Source organism: Tubulanus polymorphus, chromosome 3, assembly GCF_964204645.1.
Source record: "Tubulanus polymorphus chromosome 3, tnTubPoly1.2, whole genome shotgun sequence".
NCBI classification, from domain to species: Eukaryota; Metazoa; Nemertea; class Palaeonemertea; order Tubulaniformes; family Tubulanidae; genus Tubulanus; species Tubulanus polymorphus.
Window position 1 is genome coordinate 1,649,929 of NC_134027.1, and position 18,051 is coordinate 1,667,979.

The window sequence follows — 18,051 nt, forward strand, 5'->3', positions numbered from 1 at the left end:
ACAATAGTGACAATCTCCCCTGCCATTCCTGGACCGTCTGGTAATATGATTTATCCGGGCGCGAGCAATTGCCCGCCCGTGTGACTCAGTCTTAGCATTAAAATGTCATTAGACTGTAATAGTGTAAGTTCAGGGCTATTATTATTCCAATATGAGCAGAGATTACGTAACATTCGATGTTGATAAATCATTGGAAGATGCATTGATTTAAACTAACTACGTAGGTTCCACAGTGATGAGTGAGATTGCTACATTTAACACTTCACTACCATTATCGCTATCAATTGTCTATTAATTGGTGAATATGTAATCAGTAATCTATGAACAACTCATTCTTCCCCCAGTAATAAATCTGTAAACGCGAAGCCAACTTCATTCCCTGTACTGCTACACATCATTACATCATTCATTGTATCATCTTGTATCATTACTATATTTTGTAAAATATATATATATATCTATGTTACTACTTGTTATATTTGTAAACTGCATGTGTAGTACAATGAAAATAAAATTCAAATTTATCAAACAGATATCTATTTGATCTTGAATAATAATGACATTGAACTAGCAAAAGCATCAGTCATTATAGATATTATCCTAATATGAAATCTATAAGTGATCAATCCTCTTGAAAGGTATCTTCACATACGCCAAGATCCGAGCCACGAAGAATATTCAAGATCCTCATTAATTTCTTCACCACTCAGTTTAAAATTGAAGCAAACATTTGTCGATTAAAAATTCTCAAGGTTGAATGATATTATTGATAAGAGAAGCCTTTAAAATGATGTTTTTAATCGTATTATGCACAGGGGATAACTGTCAGTGTAGATTACAGCAGGGAGGTAAAGAGAGAGGAGGGAGGAGAGGAGCAGGGGATAACTGTCAGTGTAGATTACAGCGGAGAGAGGGAGGAGGGGAACAGGGGAGCAGGGGATAACTGTCAGTGCAGATTACAGCGGAGAGAGGGAGGAAGGGAGCAGGGGATAACTGTCAGTGCAGATTACAGCGGAGAGAGGGAGTAGGGGAGCAGGGGATAACTGTCAGTGTAGATTACAGCGGAGAGAGGGGGGAGGGGAACAGGGGAGCAGGGGATAACTGTCAGTGCAGATTACAGCGGAGAGAGGGAGGAGGGGAACAGGGGATAACTGTCAGTGTAGATTACAGCGGAGGGGGGAGGGAGCAGGGTACAGGGGATAACTGTCAGTGTAGATTACAGCGGGGAGGTAGAGAGGGGAGGAGGGAGCAGGGGAGCAGGGGATAACTGTCAGTGCAGATTACAGCGGAGAGAGGGAGTAGGGGAGCAGGGGATAACTGTCAGTGTAGATTACAGCTGAGAGGGAGAGAGGGGGGAGGGAGCAGGGTACAGGGGATAACTGGCAGTGTAGATTACAGCGGAGAGGTAGAGAGGGAGGACTCAATTAACCTGCCATATTGTAATCAATGAACTAACACTCTCATTTCTCAGAATTCAGTAATGCGACACATATCAGCACTGTATATATACAGTACTAAGTGATATATACGTGAGACATGTCTGCAGACTATACTGTCACCACTGTAGACTAATGTCACTATTACTAACAGTGGGTGGAATTCAATATGGAACAGCATACATTACACCTGAATCATTCTCCTATATAATTATAACACACGCTTATTACAAAATATATACATATTTTCTTGATAAATCATGTCAATTTTTTAAGTTCAACACAAGATTTCCTAAATTGAATGGATCAATTTGGCCCTTACCCGTTTAGGCCAAGGATCCGTGCCTGTTCGACCAGGCATGCGCCAAATTTCAGCACAGTGTCAAATCATTCGTGCTAATTGGTTCTGGAACTGTCATACCTCGCCATGCTACTGTTGTTTTGATAGCATTTTAGCATGAAGCCAATGATTTACGTGCGAACGCACTCTTTAATCGGGTACGGGCCCAAATCCAACTCCGGTCTGATCCGGTCCAGTTCGAACCGCGTCAAATCGCAGCTGAACCCTTGATATTTTACAGAATGATCAAGAGTGTATTTTACCAGTGTTGTAAACATCGGCGTGGTTCACTCTTAAAAACCGCGCTCCATAAATCACGACTGAGACCAAACAAACTTTATTATTTCACCACAGCAAATATTTATTCGATGTAAATGAATATGTCACCTTACAAAGGAAATTCATTATCCCGGGAGGACCACCGCCGGTGGTGGTGATGGAGGTGGTGGTGATGGAGGTGGTGGTGATGGAGGTGGTGGTGATGAAGGTGGTGGTAATGGAGGTGGTGGTGGTGGTGATGGAGGTGGTGGTGATGGAGGTGGTGGTGATGGAGGTGGTGGTGATGGAGGTGGTGGTGGTGGTGATGGTGGTGGTGGTGATGGAGGTGGTGGTGATGGAGGTGGTGGTGATGGAGGTGGTGGTGATGGAGGTGGTGGTGATGGAGGTGGTGGTGATGGTGGTGGTGGTGATGGAGGTGGTGGTGATGGAGGTGGTGGTGATGGAGGTGGTGGTGATGGAGGTGGTGGTGATGGAGGTGGTGGTGATGGAGGTGGTGGAGGTGGTGGTGGTGGTGGAGGTGGTGATGGAGGTGGTGGTGATGGAGGTGGTGGTGATGGAGGTGGTAGTGGTGGTGGTGATGGAGGTGGTGGTGATGGAGGTGGTGGTGATGGAGGTGGTGATGGAGGTGGTGGTGATGGAGGTGGTGGTGATGGAGGTGGTGGTGGTGATGGAGGTGGTGGTGATGGAGGTGGTGGTGATGGAGGTGGTGCTGATGGAGGTGGTGGTGGTGATGGAGGTGATGGAGGTGGTGGTGGTGGTGATGGAGGTGGTGGTGATGGAGGTGATGGAGGTGGTGGTGATGGAGGTGGTGGTGGTGGAGGTGGTGATGGAGGTGGTGGTGATGGAGGTGGTGGTGATGGAGGTGGTGGTGATGGAGGTGGTGGAGGTGGTGATGGAGGTGGTGGTGATGGAGGTGGTGGTGATGGAGGTGGTGGTGATGGAGGTGGTGCTGATGGAGGTGGTGGTGATGGAGGTGGTGGTGATGGAGGTGGTGGTGATGGAGGTGGTGGTGATGGAGGTGGTGGTGATGGAGGTGGTGGTGATGGAGGTGGTGGTGATGGAGGTGGAGGTGGTGGTGATGGAGGTGGTGGTGATGGAGGTGGTGGTGATGGAGGTGGTGGTGGTGGAGGTGGTGATGGAGGTGGTGGTGATGGAGGTGGTGGTGATGGAGGTGGTGGTGGTGGTGATGGAGGTGGTGGTGGTGGTGATGGAGGTGGTGGTGATGGAGGTGATGGAGGTGGTGGTGATGGAGGTGGTGGTGGTGGAGGTGGTGATGGAGGTGGTGGTGATGGAGGTGGTGGTGATGGAGGTGGTGGTGGTGGTGATGGAGGTGGTGGTGGTGGTGATGGAGGTGGTGGTGATGGAGGTGATGGAGGTGGTGGTGATGGAGGTGGTGGTGGTGGAGGTGGTGATGGAGGTGGTGGTGATGGAGGTGGTGGTGATGGAGGTGGTGGAGGTGGTGATGGAGGTGGTGGTGATGGAGGTGGTGGTGATGGAGGTGGTGGTGATGGAGGTGGTGCTGATGGAGGTGGTGGTGATGGAGGTGGTGGTGGTGGAGGTGGTGATGGAGGTGGTGGTGATGGAGGTGGTGGTGATGGAGGTGGTGGAGGTGGTGATGGAGGTGGTGGTGATGGAGGTGGTGGTGATGGAGGTGGTGGTGATGGAGGTGGTGCTGATGGAGGTGGTGGTGATGGAGGTGGTGGTGATGGAGGTGGTGGTGATGGAGGTGGTGGTGATGGAGGTGGTGGTGATGGAGGTGGTGGTGATGGAGGTGGTGGTGATGGAGGTGGTGGTGATGGAGGTGGTGGTGATGGAGGTGGTGGTGATGGAGGTGGTGGTGATGGAGGTGGAGGTGATGGAGGTGGTGATGGAGGTGGTGGTGATGGAGGTGGTGGTGATGGAGGTGGTGGTGATGGAGGTGGTGCTGATGGAGGTGGTGGTGATGGAGGTGGTGGTGGTGGAGGTGGTGGTGGTGGAGGTGGTGATGGAGGTGGTGGTGATGGAGGTGGTGGTGATGGAGGTGGTGGAGGTGGTGGTGATGGAGGTGGTGGTGATGGAGGTGGTGGTGATGGAGGTGGTGGTGATGGAGGTGGTGGTGATGGAGGTGGTGGTGATAGAGGTGGTGGTGATGGAGGTGGTGGTGATTGAGGTGGTGGTGATGGAGGTGGTGGAGGTGGTGGTGATGGAGGTGGTGGTGATGGAGGTGGTGGTGATGGAGGTGGTGGTGGTGATGGAGGTGGTGGTGATGGAGGTGGTGGTGATGGAGGTGGTGGTGGTGGAGGTGGTGGTGGTGGAGGTGGTGATGGAGGTGGTGGTGATGGAGGTGGTGGTGATGGAGGTGGTGGAGGTGGTGGTGATGGAGGTGGTGGTGATGGAGGTGGTGGTGATGGAGGTGGTGGTGATGGAGGTGGTGGTGATGGAGGTGGTGGTGATAGAGGTGGTGGTGATGGAGGTGGTGGTGATTGAGGTGGTGGTGATGGAGGTGGTGGAGGTGGTGGTGATGGAGGTGGTGGTGATTGAGGTGGTGGTGATGGAGGTGGTGGTGATGGAGGTGGTGGTGATGGAGGTGGTGGTGATTGAGGTGGTGGTGATGGAGGTGGTGGAGGTGGTGGTGATGGAGGTGGTGGTGATGGAGGTGGTGGTGATGGAGGTGGTGGTGATGGAGGTGGTGGTGATGGAGGTGGTGGTGATAGAGGTGGTGGTGATGGAGGTGGTGGTGATGGAGGTGGTGGTGATGGAGGTGGTGGTGATGGAGGTGGTGGTGATGGAGGTGGTGGAGGTGGTGGTGATGGAGGTGGTGGTGATGGAGGTGGTGGTGATGGAGGTGGTGGTGATGGAGGTGGTGGTGATGGAGGTGGTGGAGGTGGTGGTGATGGAGGTGGTGGTGATGGAGGTGGTGGTGATGGAGGTGGTGGTGATGGAGGTGGTGGTGATGGAGGTGGTGATGGAGGTGGTGGTGGTGGTGATGGAGGTGGTGGTGATGGAGGTGGTGGTGATGCAGGTGGTGGTGATGGAGGTGGTGGAGGTGGTGGTGATGGAGGTGGTGGTGATGGAGGTGGTGGTGATGGAGGTGGTGGTGAGGGAGGTGGTGGTGATGGAGGTGGTGGTGATGGAGGTGGTGATGGAGGTGGTGGTGGTGGTGATGGAGGTGGTGGTGATGGAGGTGGTGGTGATGGAGGTGGTGGTGGTGGTGATGGAGGTGGTTTCAACTGTAGGGTAGTGGTGAGATTTTCCTCTATTTGATTTCTTATAAACCCTTGGTCTGATTTGTTTCGATATGGTGTCCCTTACAAACCCACCGCACCAGCTGCCGGGGAATGAAACAAGGGGTTTGATTTTGAAACCGAAAAATTGATGTACAGATATATAATGTATCTGGATTTTGACTGACACATTCTTAGATTACATGTAACATATGTAAGGTGATTGTCTATTGGTTTGATGATTCTTAATGTCAAAATTATCATACATAAAAATCGTGGAAAAATCTCTGTGATGGCGATATTGTATCTAGAGAAGGTCACAGTTCTTGTTGATGTAAAATGTGAATTAAAATATTCAAGCTGTGACAGATGTGACAACGTTTTTCCAGGGACTCTATACTAATAACATATGTGCCAGATGACCGTTTAAAATATTTATTACATTAATCGAGGTAGCGATGACTCATATTTTTATTTACTTAAACTTCCACCCTTCAGACCTGACGTCACACATACCTATAACATCAAACTGACTATTAAAAAGACTATTCTTAGATTTGTCGATTTTATCGTCTTTACAAACTTTCATAAAACAAAACAAGAAATGACGACGCATTAAATAATGAAGAAATGAAAGTGTTATCGAACGAACGAAGAATTTCACCTATCACCAGGAATTTCTATATCACAATCGCCGATTATTGTTTCACAGTTATTTCCGGAATTCAGCACTCGAATCAAAGACAAGACATGAACTAGTGAACACCACACCGCTGTCAGGCGATGATTCACGTGAAAAAAATCCCAATTCTATTCAATAACAATCTCCCTCCGGGGTTCTAAATCTACATTCATAGGTCATATACAGATCGGCTTCTAAATTGTGATATTTACAACACCATTTCATTGGAAATAATAATAACAAGAAACGGTTGACTTTTTACTTAAGAGAAAATACATTAATTCATGCCAGTTTGAACTGAATAAACGAATAAATGTCGTTTTCTCTTTGAAAGCAGAAAGTATTACAGTCAAACTTGTTTAAGTCGTCATCAGAGAAGTCATCTGTAGTTTTAGTCTCAATTTGTATTTCCAATTAAATTTACTATAAGCGTTACTTGTCAACGACGACTTAATCAGCGAGTTTCACTGTAATTCTTTTGTTGAGATGTAGAAAATGAAAGCCAGCGCAAATAAAAGAACTAAGTAACTGACAGTGCGAACTGCTCAGACATTTGTAGTCATTGAGACAACAATTAAATGGAGAGTCTGAGAGTGAGAGGGGGGAGGGAGGGAGGGAGGGAGGGAGGGAGGGAGGGAGGGAGGGAGGGAGGGAGGGAGGGAGGGAGGGAGGGAGGGAGGGAGGGAGGGAGGGAGGGAGGGAGGGAGGGAGGGAGGGAGGGAGGAGGGAGGGAGGGAGGGAGGGAGGGAGGGAGGGAGGGAGGGAGGAGAGGGAGGGAGAGGGAGAGAGTGAGAGATACATGTATAATGACTGACATTGGAGATACCTCTTCATGGAAAAATTATTGATCAAATAAAAACTAATATTCTTAGATTCACTGATTAAAAAGTAATTTCTATTGGAACTGACAATCTGAAATGTTGGAAAGACAAATTTCCCGAGTATATATATATATATATATATATATATATATATATATATATATATATATATATATATATATGCATCGTAAATTCCAGGGTCTGAATACGTCCCGAGATAAACTCGCAATAAAAATCCAACCAGAACAGAAGGATGACATGAAAATAATTAAGGGCGAAATAAAACGAATGTTTTATCGTTGTCGGTGTCTAGATTCAGTCTAGATTCAGTGAGTTGATGATATTGGTCTATTGGGTAATCTGTGGAAAGACAATGTTAATATCCCATACACGGCTAATAGCATCGTTATATGCTTTCATTTTCTATCAACATCAGTTTACATTTCCATCTATATTTCATAATGTTGCGCATTAATGTCATCATTCTGTCTATGAAACATAGGTTGATATCACAGGCGCGGACGAGTGAATCAACTCCTGCAGGTAAACCTGGTCTGGTATATACCGCACAAAATAAGGGTTCGGTCGTAATGTACGTATGGGCCGTAAAAATTGGGCATATCTCCTTATGTACTGCTGGTGTAATGTGATTATGGAATGGAAATGAAATTCAGCAAAATTTTGCCTACATACTTCAAGGAACGACCCCTAATTCCGTGTAAAACTGATTGTCTCCAACTCTTGATAACATTGTTTCAGATTGAAATCAATGTTTAGAGAACACGAACTGATGCTCGAGATCATCAGGTAAAAAACTCTCCCGATCTTATAAACGGTCTCGAAAAGCTGGTTTTTTTAGTAGCCATGGCAACGACAGCCGAATTTTCGTAATGTAGATCGGTACGAGATAAAAACCTGACTAGAAACGAGAAACAAACCTATCGACATATCACGGAGAAAACAGCTCAGACTATCTTCGAAAATGGATAAAAATATAAAACGTAAATGATTAGGATGGTTTTGTAGAGGGTCTGATGTAACATTTGGGTAGAGTCTGAATAAAATATTGATTTTCATTTTCATCAAGCACTTAAATGTGTACAAAAACATAATACACGCGATCAATGCGAAACCCTCCCTCGCCAGAGGTGAAATATTTCAGTAATTAGACCAATGAACAATACTGAAATTGTTACAAATTTCATGCAAAATTCATGAATGAGAATTTGATATTTTAACTGGAGGCATCGAATCAGTTATAAAACCGTTACTTTCAGCATTCATCATTCGAGGTAAATTACACAATCTAATGATTTAAACTCTAACCAAACAAGCTATGCCCTTAAAAAAATTGGATTTCTCAATATCCCGGAAATGAGAATGTTGTGTCACGATATGGAATAATTTAAGAAGATAATCGGATTTCGATTCAATTATTCCGCGCTCTAAAAACAGGGTTTAATATAAGCGGGGAAGGGAGGGGAAGGGGAGAGAGGGGGAGGGGTGCGGGAGTCTGAGATTGGTCGGAAATCTACGTATAAAGCCAAACAGCTGAACACTTAGTTCACCAATGATTTCACTGCTTTCTCGATAATGAATGCATTACACGGTGAATATCTGATGAAATTGCCTGTCAGGAGAAAAACACGTCTCTAACCCTGGAGAAAATTACCGCGCGCGTATTGTGTCTCAATAGTTCAATACATGTGCAGTAATGGCTCTGTAAGATTACGACCGGATATTTTCCGAGGGCTCTCGAGTATTGCACCATTTTCCCTAAAAGATGCAATTTCAGTGGAAAAATCACCCATTTTGAAGTTGGGAACTCCTGGTATGGGTGTGCTAAGAAACCCTCATAATCAGAGAATGATAGGTTAGGCCTACTGTTGGTGAATAGATCATTGACAACTGGTCACCTCAGACCTGACCGGTCACTACACTGACCAGACACACTTTCAAACACAATCCGTCACCACAAACTCAGTGGTCTAGTGGGTAGAACACAGGGTTTGCACACGAGAGACCCAGGTTCAAATCCCCACAGATCCCATGTGAGTGTGGACAAGCTAGGGCTGCGAGGAGGGGTGATTTTGAAAACTTTTTGTTTGCCTCGAGGAAACTTTTTAGGCTGATGAATGCTGAAATAATACGTAAATGACTTGAAGCACTCGTTTTACTACTGATGAATGCTGATGAATGCACTATTGTGAGTTACTGTAAGAACCTAAATGAAAAAGTGTGAAATCTAGAAATTTGTGAAATTGATCTGTTTTATTATGGAAGTAAACAGTATTCAAACCACTACCTGATACTATTCCCAATAAATTCAACCCGTGAAAACTGACACTCAGGCCATGTTTGCCTCCAAAAATACGACTTGAAGCACTCATTTTACTGATACTTCATTCTCAAAGTACTTCAAACGGCGATACTTCAGCAGCAGCAGCCATCAATAGATTTACTAAAATACAAATGAGACTACGAACAATAAGGTTTGGTAGTGAGCTGTCTCTCTCGCTGTCACTCTGTTGTCTGTCGCTGTCTCTATGCTGTCACTCTGTTGCATCTTAAAATATTTGATAGTTTATACTAAGTGTCATATTGGCCTCAACCCGGGGTCAAATAGCTTTCAATGAAGTCATCATCATCAGGGAAGTCTAATAATACTACCATTAATCAGTAGTTACAGGTTCTGAGGCTAATGTCAGACATGTCATCAAATATTTGAATTATTCATAGCTATTACATCTTCATGTATGGAGGATACAGTGTATTGTATATATTCTGGATCGAACCAAAAACGAGAAATCAGATATTTAATGATGAATATTCGTTATATAACCCTTCCTCTCTCATCTGATACATGAATGAGTTTAATCTGAATGATCGATCAGCGATTATCAATAGTTAGTTCACTCAGTACAGTTACCGAGCGCTCACTCATCAATAATAACAACACAAAATACAATATTCATCCTTCACTACAACATGCTGTATATAATACAAATTAAATGCAATGTAAAAAAGCCGACTTTTTAGAATAACATCATGTAATTAAATAAAATCAAGTTAACCATCAGTAAGTAATCTACCAGCCTTCAGGTTTATACTAATTATTTTTTCAAACATGTAGATATATATATCTGTTATTCGTAAGGTCTGTACCGATGCTGTGAACAAATTCTTTAAAACTATTCTACTGATCGTATCTTCAGCAAACCGTGTCCTGCCCGGGATTATCTGCCCAGTTTCAGTCAGTGGTTATTTATCGCTGTTTTCAGGGAGTTGTTTGTAACTGTATCCGGTAATTGATGGTAGTTTATATACAGACTAATTAGTCCAACAGACACTCAACCCATAAATATCTCATATACTGTATATACATATATATATATACACATAATTATATTTTTTATGTATCACCGCAGAATAATTGAACAAGTGAGGCCAGAAACAAGCAATTTAATTCTCTGATATGAAAAAATTCTCCAGCGATATAGCTAGCAAGAGCGCGTCCAGGAACGGATCAAATATTCAGCAAGAATCATGAGATACATATTCAATAAGTCGTAGACTGCTCGAGGACAATCAGCACCGCATCATAAGTGACCAGCACATATACATATATATATATATATATATACATATATATATATCTGCAATATTTCCACGGTGTAATTAATTGAATCATGTCTCCAGAATACATGTTCTTATTACAGGGAGACCAAGTTTATGGTCAGTCACTCATAAATCATATTGATATATTGTGTAACTTCATGAAATTGTAAGATGAGAAATTATTGTAGAAATTCTGACAGACCTTTCACGGACAATACGACTTAAAGATATAAAATATTTAATACAGCAGATCTAGTGTGACCAGTCATTTTTAATTGATAATTTGAATTAGAAAATGAAATTTAATTCAAATTCTGTCAATTCAAATTCTGTCATAGTCTTCTGTTGTTCGTATTTGAGTTAAGAGCAAGGATTGTTGTCAGTGATCTGTGCTGTAACGTGCGTTTAATGATTGTGATATGTCATTCAATCGTTCATCCATCACTTAGCTAGATTTTTTACTATTACATCAAAGGATTGAGTAATAGTTAGAGAATTATCAGGTGCAACGGCAAAAAAGCTGTCTGTTTGAATACACATGAATGGCTTAATAGACACACGCGGGTGCGCGGCAGGTGCAGGTGCACAACACAGCTGAAATGTATCTTCTTTAAACTTCACCTTTAATTCATTCAAACGCTTCATCGCTGAGTAAAATTTCAGTTTGCTAAAAAAATACACATTATTTATTGGATGTTGTGATGTTTAGTATACAACGCTTTATAACTCATATTTATGACGTTAATTTACAGTAAATTTGTTTCATCGCGATTTACACCGTTTTATATTCCGCGCTGCACCACTGTTTGATTGTATAATTGTATGTAATGAGCTGTGATTGTAGGATATCTAATCATTAATTGGCCTCGCAATTAATATCATTAGTGCATAAATAAACATATAAAGCCAGGCCTTAATTGTTACTATACAAGTTATAATTTCCTGTATAAGCCTATAATGATAAATGTCTGAGAGGTTTGTTTTTTTTTGCTCTAAAAGCCTTTAGTGAGGCAAGGCGCATTTCAGCGTCCTAGATACGCGATCACGCGATAGAATTGTCTTTTCAAGTTAGTCGAAAATCGGAAATTTCATATACTCATAACCAGCAGGGTTTCATAAAAGTGAAGAGCGCTAACAATTCCTAATGGAAGTGAATATAAACAATTGTTTGATGTCGGAGGAAATATGCACGGAATACTCAGATTCAAAATGGGTGAAAAGTCGACGTTTTTAAAATACCCATCGGCAATGCCACAAAATATCAATAACTCGGTTATAGATAAGAAACGCGTAATCAATTATTCCCCGAGTGAAGGCATTCAGTGCTCGCAACTGAAAGTCATCTTCACGTTCACACGCCCAATTTTTTTCTTAGGAAAAGATCGATTAGAGTGGAACCTCGTTTTCACGACCTCAGACAAATAACAATTTATCAAATATTTACAAACCTAGAATTCCGTCCTTTAAAATGGGGCAATCTAAAAAATTTCATACCGAATATAACGAGCTATTTATTACGAATATATTTTCTGGTTTCTCTGATGTTCGTCGTAATGAGATTCTGCTGAACATTTTAAATGAAATATCTACATTCAACGTGAACAGTTGAGTATTCATAACTTAATCAGTTAAATTGCGAGGGACAAACAAGTATTGCTGATACGGTTCACAGGGTTATACACTAGGGTCTTACAGGATAAGGGGATTAATATAAAGTCTTCCGTTAAAAAGACTTCCACCGAGAAAAATCATTGATTACCCCGATCACATGTAACTATGGCAACACAAAGAGCTCGGGGAGAGAAAGAGTGAGAGAGAGCTTCGGCATTTTCGAACCTCGATATAAAAAATGTGCTAATTTTCAATTGTTCGTTGCTAGGGGTACCCGCCGCAGGGTCATGCTATAAATTAAACCAATCATTTCAAATTAAATTCATATTTCATACCACCCGGCCTGATTCGGTATTTATGAATTTCTGTTCAACGCACAGTTCTCACAGATCAGGGAATCCGAAATCCCTGCGAACCTAGACAATAAATTCCCTGATTACATTATTGTTTTTATAGCTGTTTGTCATCAAAAGGTTCCTCGTGCCCGTGCCACCATGGACTCTTAAACGATTTAGAGTCCATGGTGCCACTCATCACCGGCGAGAACAACAAGACACCAAAATTCAAATTCTCTGACTTTCGAGAAAAGAGTCAGAATTCCTTGATTTTTCCTGATCTGTAAGAACTGCGTTATAAGGTAATCGCTGCTTCAGAAACAAACAGTGAGCTGAAAATAATCAATTCATCGACCGAATCGAAACGCACTCGATTCATTTCATCGCTTTCAAGATAGAATTTAGATAAAGCGAAAAGTCATAAAAAAATCATCCGTCACGAGACATCGATGCAGACTTCATAGCTTCCGATTTAAGATGAAATGGTTATAAATGAGATCGCGGGCTGTGGATGAATTTCTGAACACTCATTTATACCTGATGAGACACGAGTCAAAGGCGAACTGCGATACGATACTTCGACATAGCGAGATTCCGACAATGGAGGACAACCTATCCTGAGAATATCATACTCCCTAAAAATTGTATAAATCTAGCATTCTTTTTAAAAATGAAAAGTATTTAACCTATGAAGTATGTACTATCTGCGATCACTTTTACTGGTATCAGGTTTTATTGTGCAGTCTCTGTACTGAAATATTGAGATATATTATCTGTGATTGCGAATGGTTAATTCAGTGAAACTATCACAGAACTGACGACGACGACGGTAGATTTTTTTCTTCACCGTGAGTCGCGGAAATGAATGGTAAATTGATGTCACAAGAGACGGAATGATCAGCAGGAAACACTGGTAATAAGGCTTCACTACAAACTACCGATCTCACGAGCTGCAAAACTAATTCCATATTACATCGACATTATTCATGAAAAACCTGACACGTTTGTCACCTTCAGATCTATTGCGATTTTCATAATACGTAAAATGATATTCCGTCATTCATAATATTAATCAGGAATGAAAAATCAGGATTTAACATCAAATTTCATGGACCGCGAATAATATCAAAAATATCCAAATTAAGAGGGTTTAACCTTACTTGCATTGTTTAAGAAAAAGCTTTCCGGGATAAAGTATAGGCCTGGATAGTTTTTTTTTGACGATAATGCGTTACTGCGATAGAATCTGTTCCGCACGTCTTGTATCAATGAATTATTCGTATTCTACAAACGATCGTCACAAATTAACTCGACTCTCCTCGTCAGTGCGAAACACACATTTCTATGCCCCATCGTAGATATCCGGGATTCAGCTTTCTGTCAACTGGCTCCGGCTGAGAAAATGCAGCCCGATGATGGATCGCATAATTATTCAGTCACGCTCCGGCATTTTATACCCCGAATGCGAGATATCGGTTGTGAATGTGTGAGATGTCTGATTCTCTACTAGTGCGTAAATAGTAATGCATGTGCTGTATATACAAGTAATGTCTAACACTTAATACCCATTTCTATTTCTCTGACAGGATTGCGCTCGCAAAAAACTGGTTATTTTAGGAGAATTTATTCAGATTTTGAAGAGTTGATGAACGTTACGGTTTTAAACGCATTTTCAGTAAAGGAATCAGTAATAATTTTTGGAATCTTTCTAGTGTAAATATAGTGCGCCACTGTAGTGTTATAACCTGTAGTTTATTTGTACGTGTCATTTCAAGGAAGCATTCCTCACACTGGAATAACATATACACGTTCGATAATGACAATTCAGTAGACTGCGTAGGAGTTGAGATCTGAGTCGACTGTAGTCATAAGTATAGAAAAGAATATTTCTAGAAATATCTCATATGAATCTTATGAATTACGGAATAAGAAATTGATCAGTTAATGATTCAGTGATATTCTGGTGTTGGTGATTTTCCAGTATTCTATCATTCTTTATCAAACAGCTTGTGGAATTAGGTTAAACGCATTGTTAATATTCGATATTACAAACATTCCTGTTTTCTTACAAAGCACTATCGGAATGCTTGATAGCAATCGGATATTTCTAAAAAAAATATATCAGTACAGACCACTTGATTTCAGCGACCAAAATAGTTCAAAGGCCTCCTGATAAATTGTGGGGTTCCATACCTAATCCAATTTTGAAATTGTAAAAGATTACCCCAATAAATTCTAGAATTCAGATTTTGAAAATACCAGCCTGAACCCCTATTTATACAGGACTTTATGAAGAAGTAAAAAACATGTCCAGAAAGACTGAAAACACCAAATTATTTCATAATGGATTAAACATTATAGCAGCTTTTAGTCAATGATGAAAAGTGATGGATCTGAAGAAGAACATGAACAACTATGAATGACTCATAACTACATGCAGCAGGGCTTGTACCAGGCAGGTATCAGGTTGTTATCCATTACATGACAAATATCTCAGAAAGCTGTCGTGTTTCTGAAAATTATGATGTCTTCATCCGCTTTTAAGTGACGAAAAATAAAATTGATCCTGTAAATAGATTTCATACACCACAACGCCAGATCTAGGAAAAATTAGAAAACCGGGGTCAAAAAGAAAATGCATTTATCGGCAACCACGCCGATGGACACAGGGTTCCACTATCGACGTTAGAAATCCCGATCCAGTCTCTGCCTCGACAAAAAGAAATCTGCATACCAAAACCCACCCCCTGAATCTATCCCTGCCACTCACACCGAGACACTTACCATTTGAAGGAGAAGAACTTTGAATATCAGTAACTTCGACATTGAATGTAATCGTGCGATTTTTCACGTTATCGTAATCCAGTTTTTGCCCGTCGAGGAGCGAGATTTTACCGGTGTTTACGTTAATTTTGAATTGACGAGGTTTCGGATCCTGTAACCTGAAACGTAAATTCGAATTCAACTGTTTCCCGTCCCAAACTCCGAACAGCTCCGTTGTCGAGTCGACGTTTTCTAGCACGTTTTTAGTAATCTTGACGAGCGTTCCTCGTTTAGTGCGACGTCGCAGTAGAGCTCGACGATATCGTCGGTTTAATTCTCGTCGATGTCTGATTCCAATCGAACGTCGAGTTCTTCTTCTTTTCAAAATCTTATTCTCAGATGTCGTCGTCGTCTTTGATTTCTGCGATTTTTTCGGTCGAAATTTAAGGCTCCCTTCGACGTTAATGCGGATATTGACGGCGTTACTCTCGCGACCAGAAGCATCTTTAGCCGTTACCTCGAATGCGTAAACGTCCGGGTTGACTTTCGTTTTCAGAGAAATTGTTCCGGTTTTCGAATCAATCGCGAAAATAGAATTTGGTCGCTTCAAACGATACGTGACCGGTCCGCTGTGAATCACTTTCATTTTCAGAATAACCGAACCCGGTTTCGTTTGCGATGAAATCACCGCGTTGTAAACGGATTTCGGAAAGCGGGGAACGCCTCGGTCGACCTGGTCCACGATGACCTTCACGGAGGTCGAGGCGTATTCACCGTACGCGTTCTCGGCGACTATCAGGAACGTAAAAAGCGGTTTGACTTTATTCAACGGTCGCGCCGTCGCCAACATGACGTGACGCGCGTCGTCGCGACGTGATTTCAACAGGAACGGAACATCATCCCCGGAATCGATAGAATACCTCACCGTATTCAAACTTTCATCATCCGAATTTGTGAATATATCTTCCAGTCCGGCGACGACTGCTCCGGTCCTGGCTAGTGACGATACGTGACCTGTGTATTGTTGTTTCGGGAAGACTAACATTCGTTTTCCGTCGAAAATCTGGATGTGAATTTTCTCGAGCCACGAGCCTCCGTCCAGAGCGTTATTCACCGTCAACGAGAAAACTTTACCGACCAACTCATCGACTTTACGACTGGTCACGATTTCACCTCCGTCTCCGATCGAGAAAAACTTCGAAAAATCCTCATCAATTCCGTCCATAATATGGAACAACTGACCGAGAGGTTGAAGGGATGTAACTCGGTGTCCTATATCGGCGTTGTGAGGTATATTAATCCTCTTCACTACAGCCCCTTCTGCAGTTAAACACAAACATGTCCACAATACTATCGGTAACATTATTATTGTCGTTTTCATATTGAATGTTGTAGTAAATTTTAATAATGTTTTCATCGCGAAAAAGAAGAAACTATTTCATAATATCCACAAATAACTGAAATGAATAGAATAGCAAAACATTAGTTACAAGATACAAACTGAATTTATATAATATGAGCAGTAAGGTCTTCAAAAATTCAAGCAAAGTTTTACTAATTTTCAACGCCCTCCAATAAAGCATTATGCGCAATATTCAATAAGCCAAAGGCCTGGGTCAATTATCAGTGACATTTTTCTCTCAAGTGGCCATATTTATCGGACCAAATTTTTTTTTAAATTATAAAACACAAAATTTACAAACATCTATAAATGAAAGAAAAGTGAAGCCTCAGTTCTGTGGAGCGCCTTATTAATACAATCTACAGAATTCAAGTAGAAAAACAATTCCATTACAAATTGACGAAATAAAATATCGAAACCCGGAAGTGGACAAGGAATTTGACAATTTCAGTTTCATATTCAGTCTTAAATTCAATTAAACAAATTCAAAACGATATTGAAATAAAACATACTAACCTAAGTGTAGTAAATGTAATCCTTCAGCGAGTACGCGAGGGTTTGAAGCCTAAAATATGTTTGAAACGGTGTAATTACGACATATTAAGCATGAGATATTTACCCGCACCGTCCGTAAACGGCTTTGAACCGAAGCCGCGCTGTTAGTGTTACTATTAGTGTGTATCACTCCCTCCGACACACAACGCGCACGTCGTAAATCAATCGATTCGGGATTCCGCGATCAATAAAATATCAACCTTACGATAGTCGAGAGTTTGACGTCATGAAATTCATTTCAGATCGCAGTAACATAGGCCTATATAAGCCTGAATATTCCATTTACTTCTAAAATCAAAATTATATACTTCAGTTTGAACCGCGCATTTTAAGTGTTTTTTGTACCCGGTTTACGAAAGCGATTTATCAATTAAGCATTCATGAATTGTATTATTGAATTAAAACTGTTCATTCCACATTTAGAAATGGCCTCAATCTCAAATCTTTAAGACTTTATGGGTTAGAGAGGGCCCTTATGGGACCCACAGTACTGTAAGTATTGCGACCGAGATTCTCCTATCAGCCGCTGATAGTCAGCACTGTCCGGTCAGAATTACTACAATGCGTATCACGGACTCAGCCACTCTCCGGACTGGAATAACGGACACCGTCTCGGAGAACGTCAATGGCCGGCAGATTATTTCTATATTGCGATAGATGGCGCTCGCGAAATCGTGGCTCATTGAACTACAGAACTACAATGTCTACAGGAATTTCCTAGTTCAGCAAAAATCCAATAGATGGTGAACATATCGTCAAACGCTGATACCGAAAATTCTTATTCAAAGGACAAGCACTGGCAGTTGACTTAATACGTTGTTTTTATTGCCTTTCGCTATTTAAATAAAAAAACCGCTTCGCACCGTCGTCGGCAAGCTACACAGCTGATAAATGGAGCCCCCAATGTCTAATCCAGGAGCCGCCCCTGATATTTCATCATTAATCTCAAATTAATGGTATCTGAAATTACTAATACTCAGATACTACAGGGTGTCCCATTAATTAC

At 42.0% G+C, this 18,051-nt stretch overlaps 1 protein-coding gene across 1 annotated transcript in view; it reads right to left on the reverse strand.

The window, feature by feature from the left end:
• Window positions 1-17,122, reverse strand: part of LOC141902716 (neural-cadherin-like) — a 50,663-nt gene extending 33,541 nt beyond the window's left edge. Inside the window, exons 1-2 of the mRNA XM_074790557.1 lie at window positions 17,007-17,122; window positions 15,110-16,545 (exon numbers count right to left, since the gene is read on the reverse strand). Coding sequence (XP_074646658.1) covers window positions 15,110-16,505 — 1,396 coding nt within the window. The 5' untranslated portion in view covers window positions 16,506-16,545; window positions 17,007-17,122. The remainder of the gene's footprint in view (window positions 1-15,109; window positions 16,546-17,006) is intronic.
• Window positions 17,123-18,051: the final 929 nt, after the last annotated feature.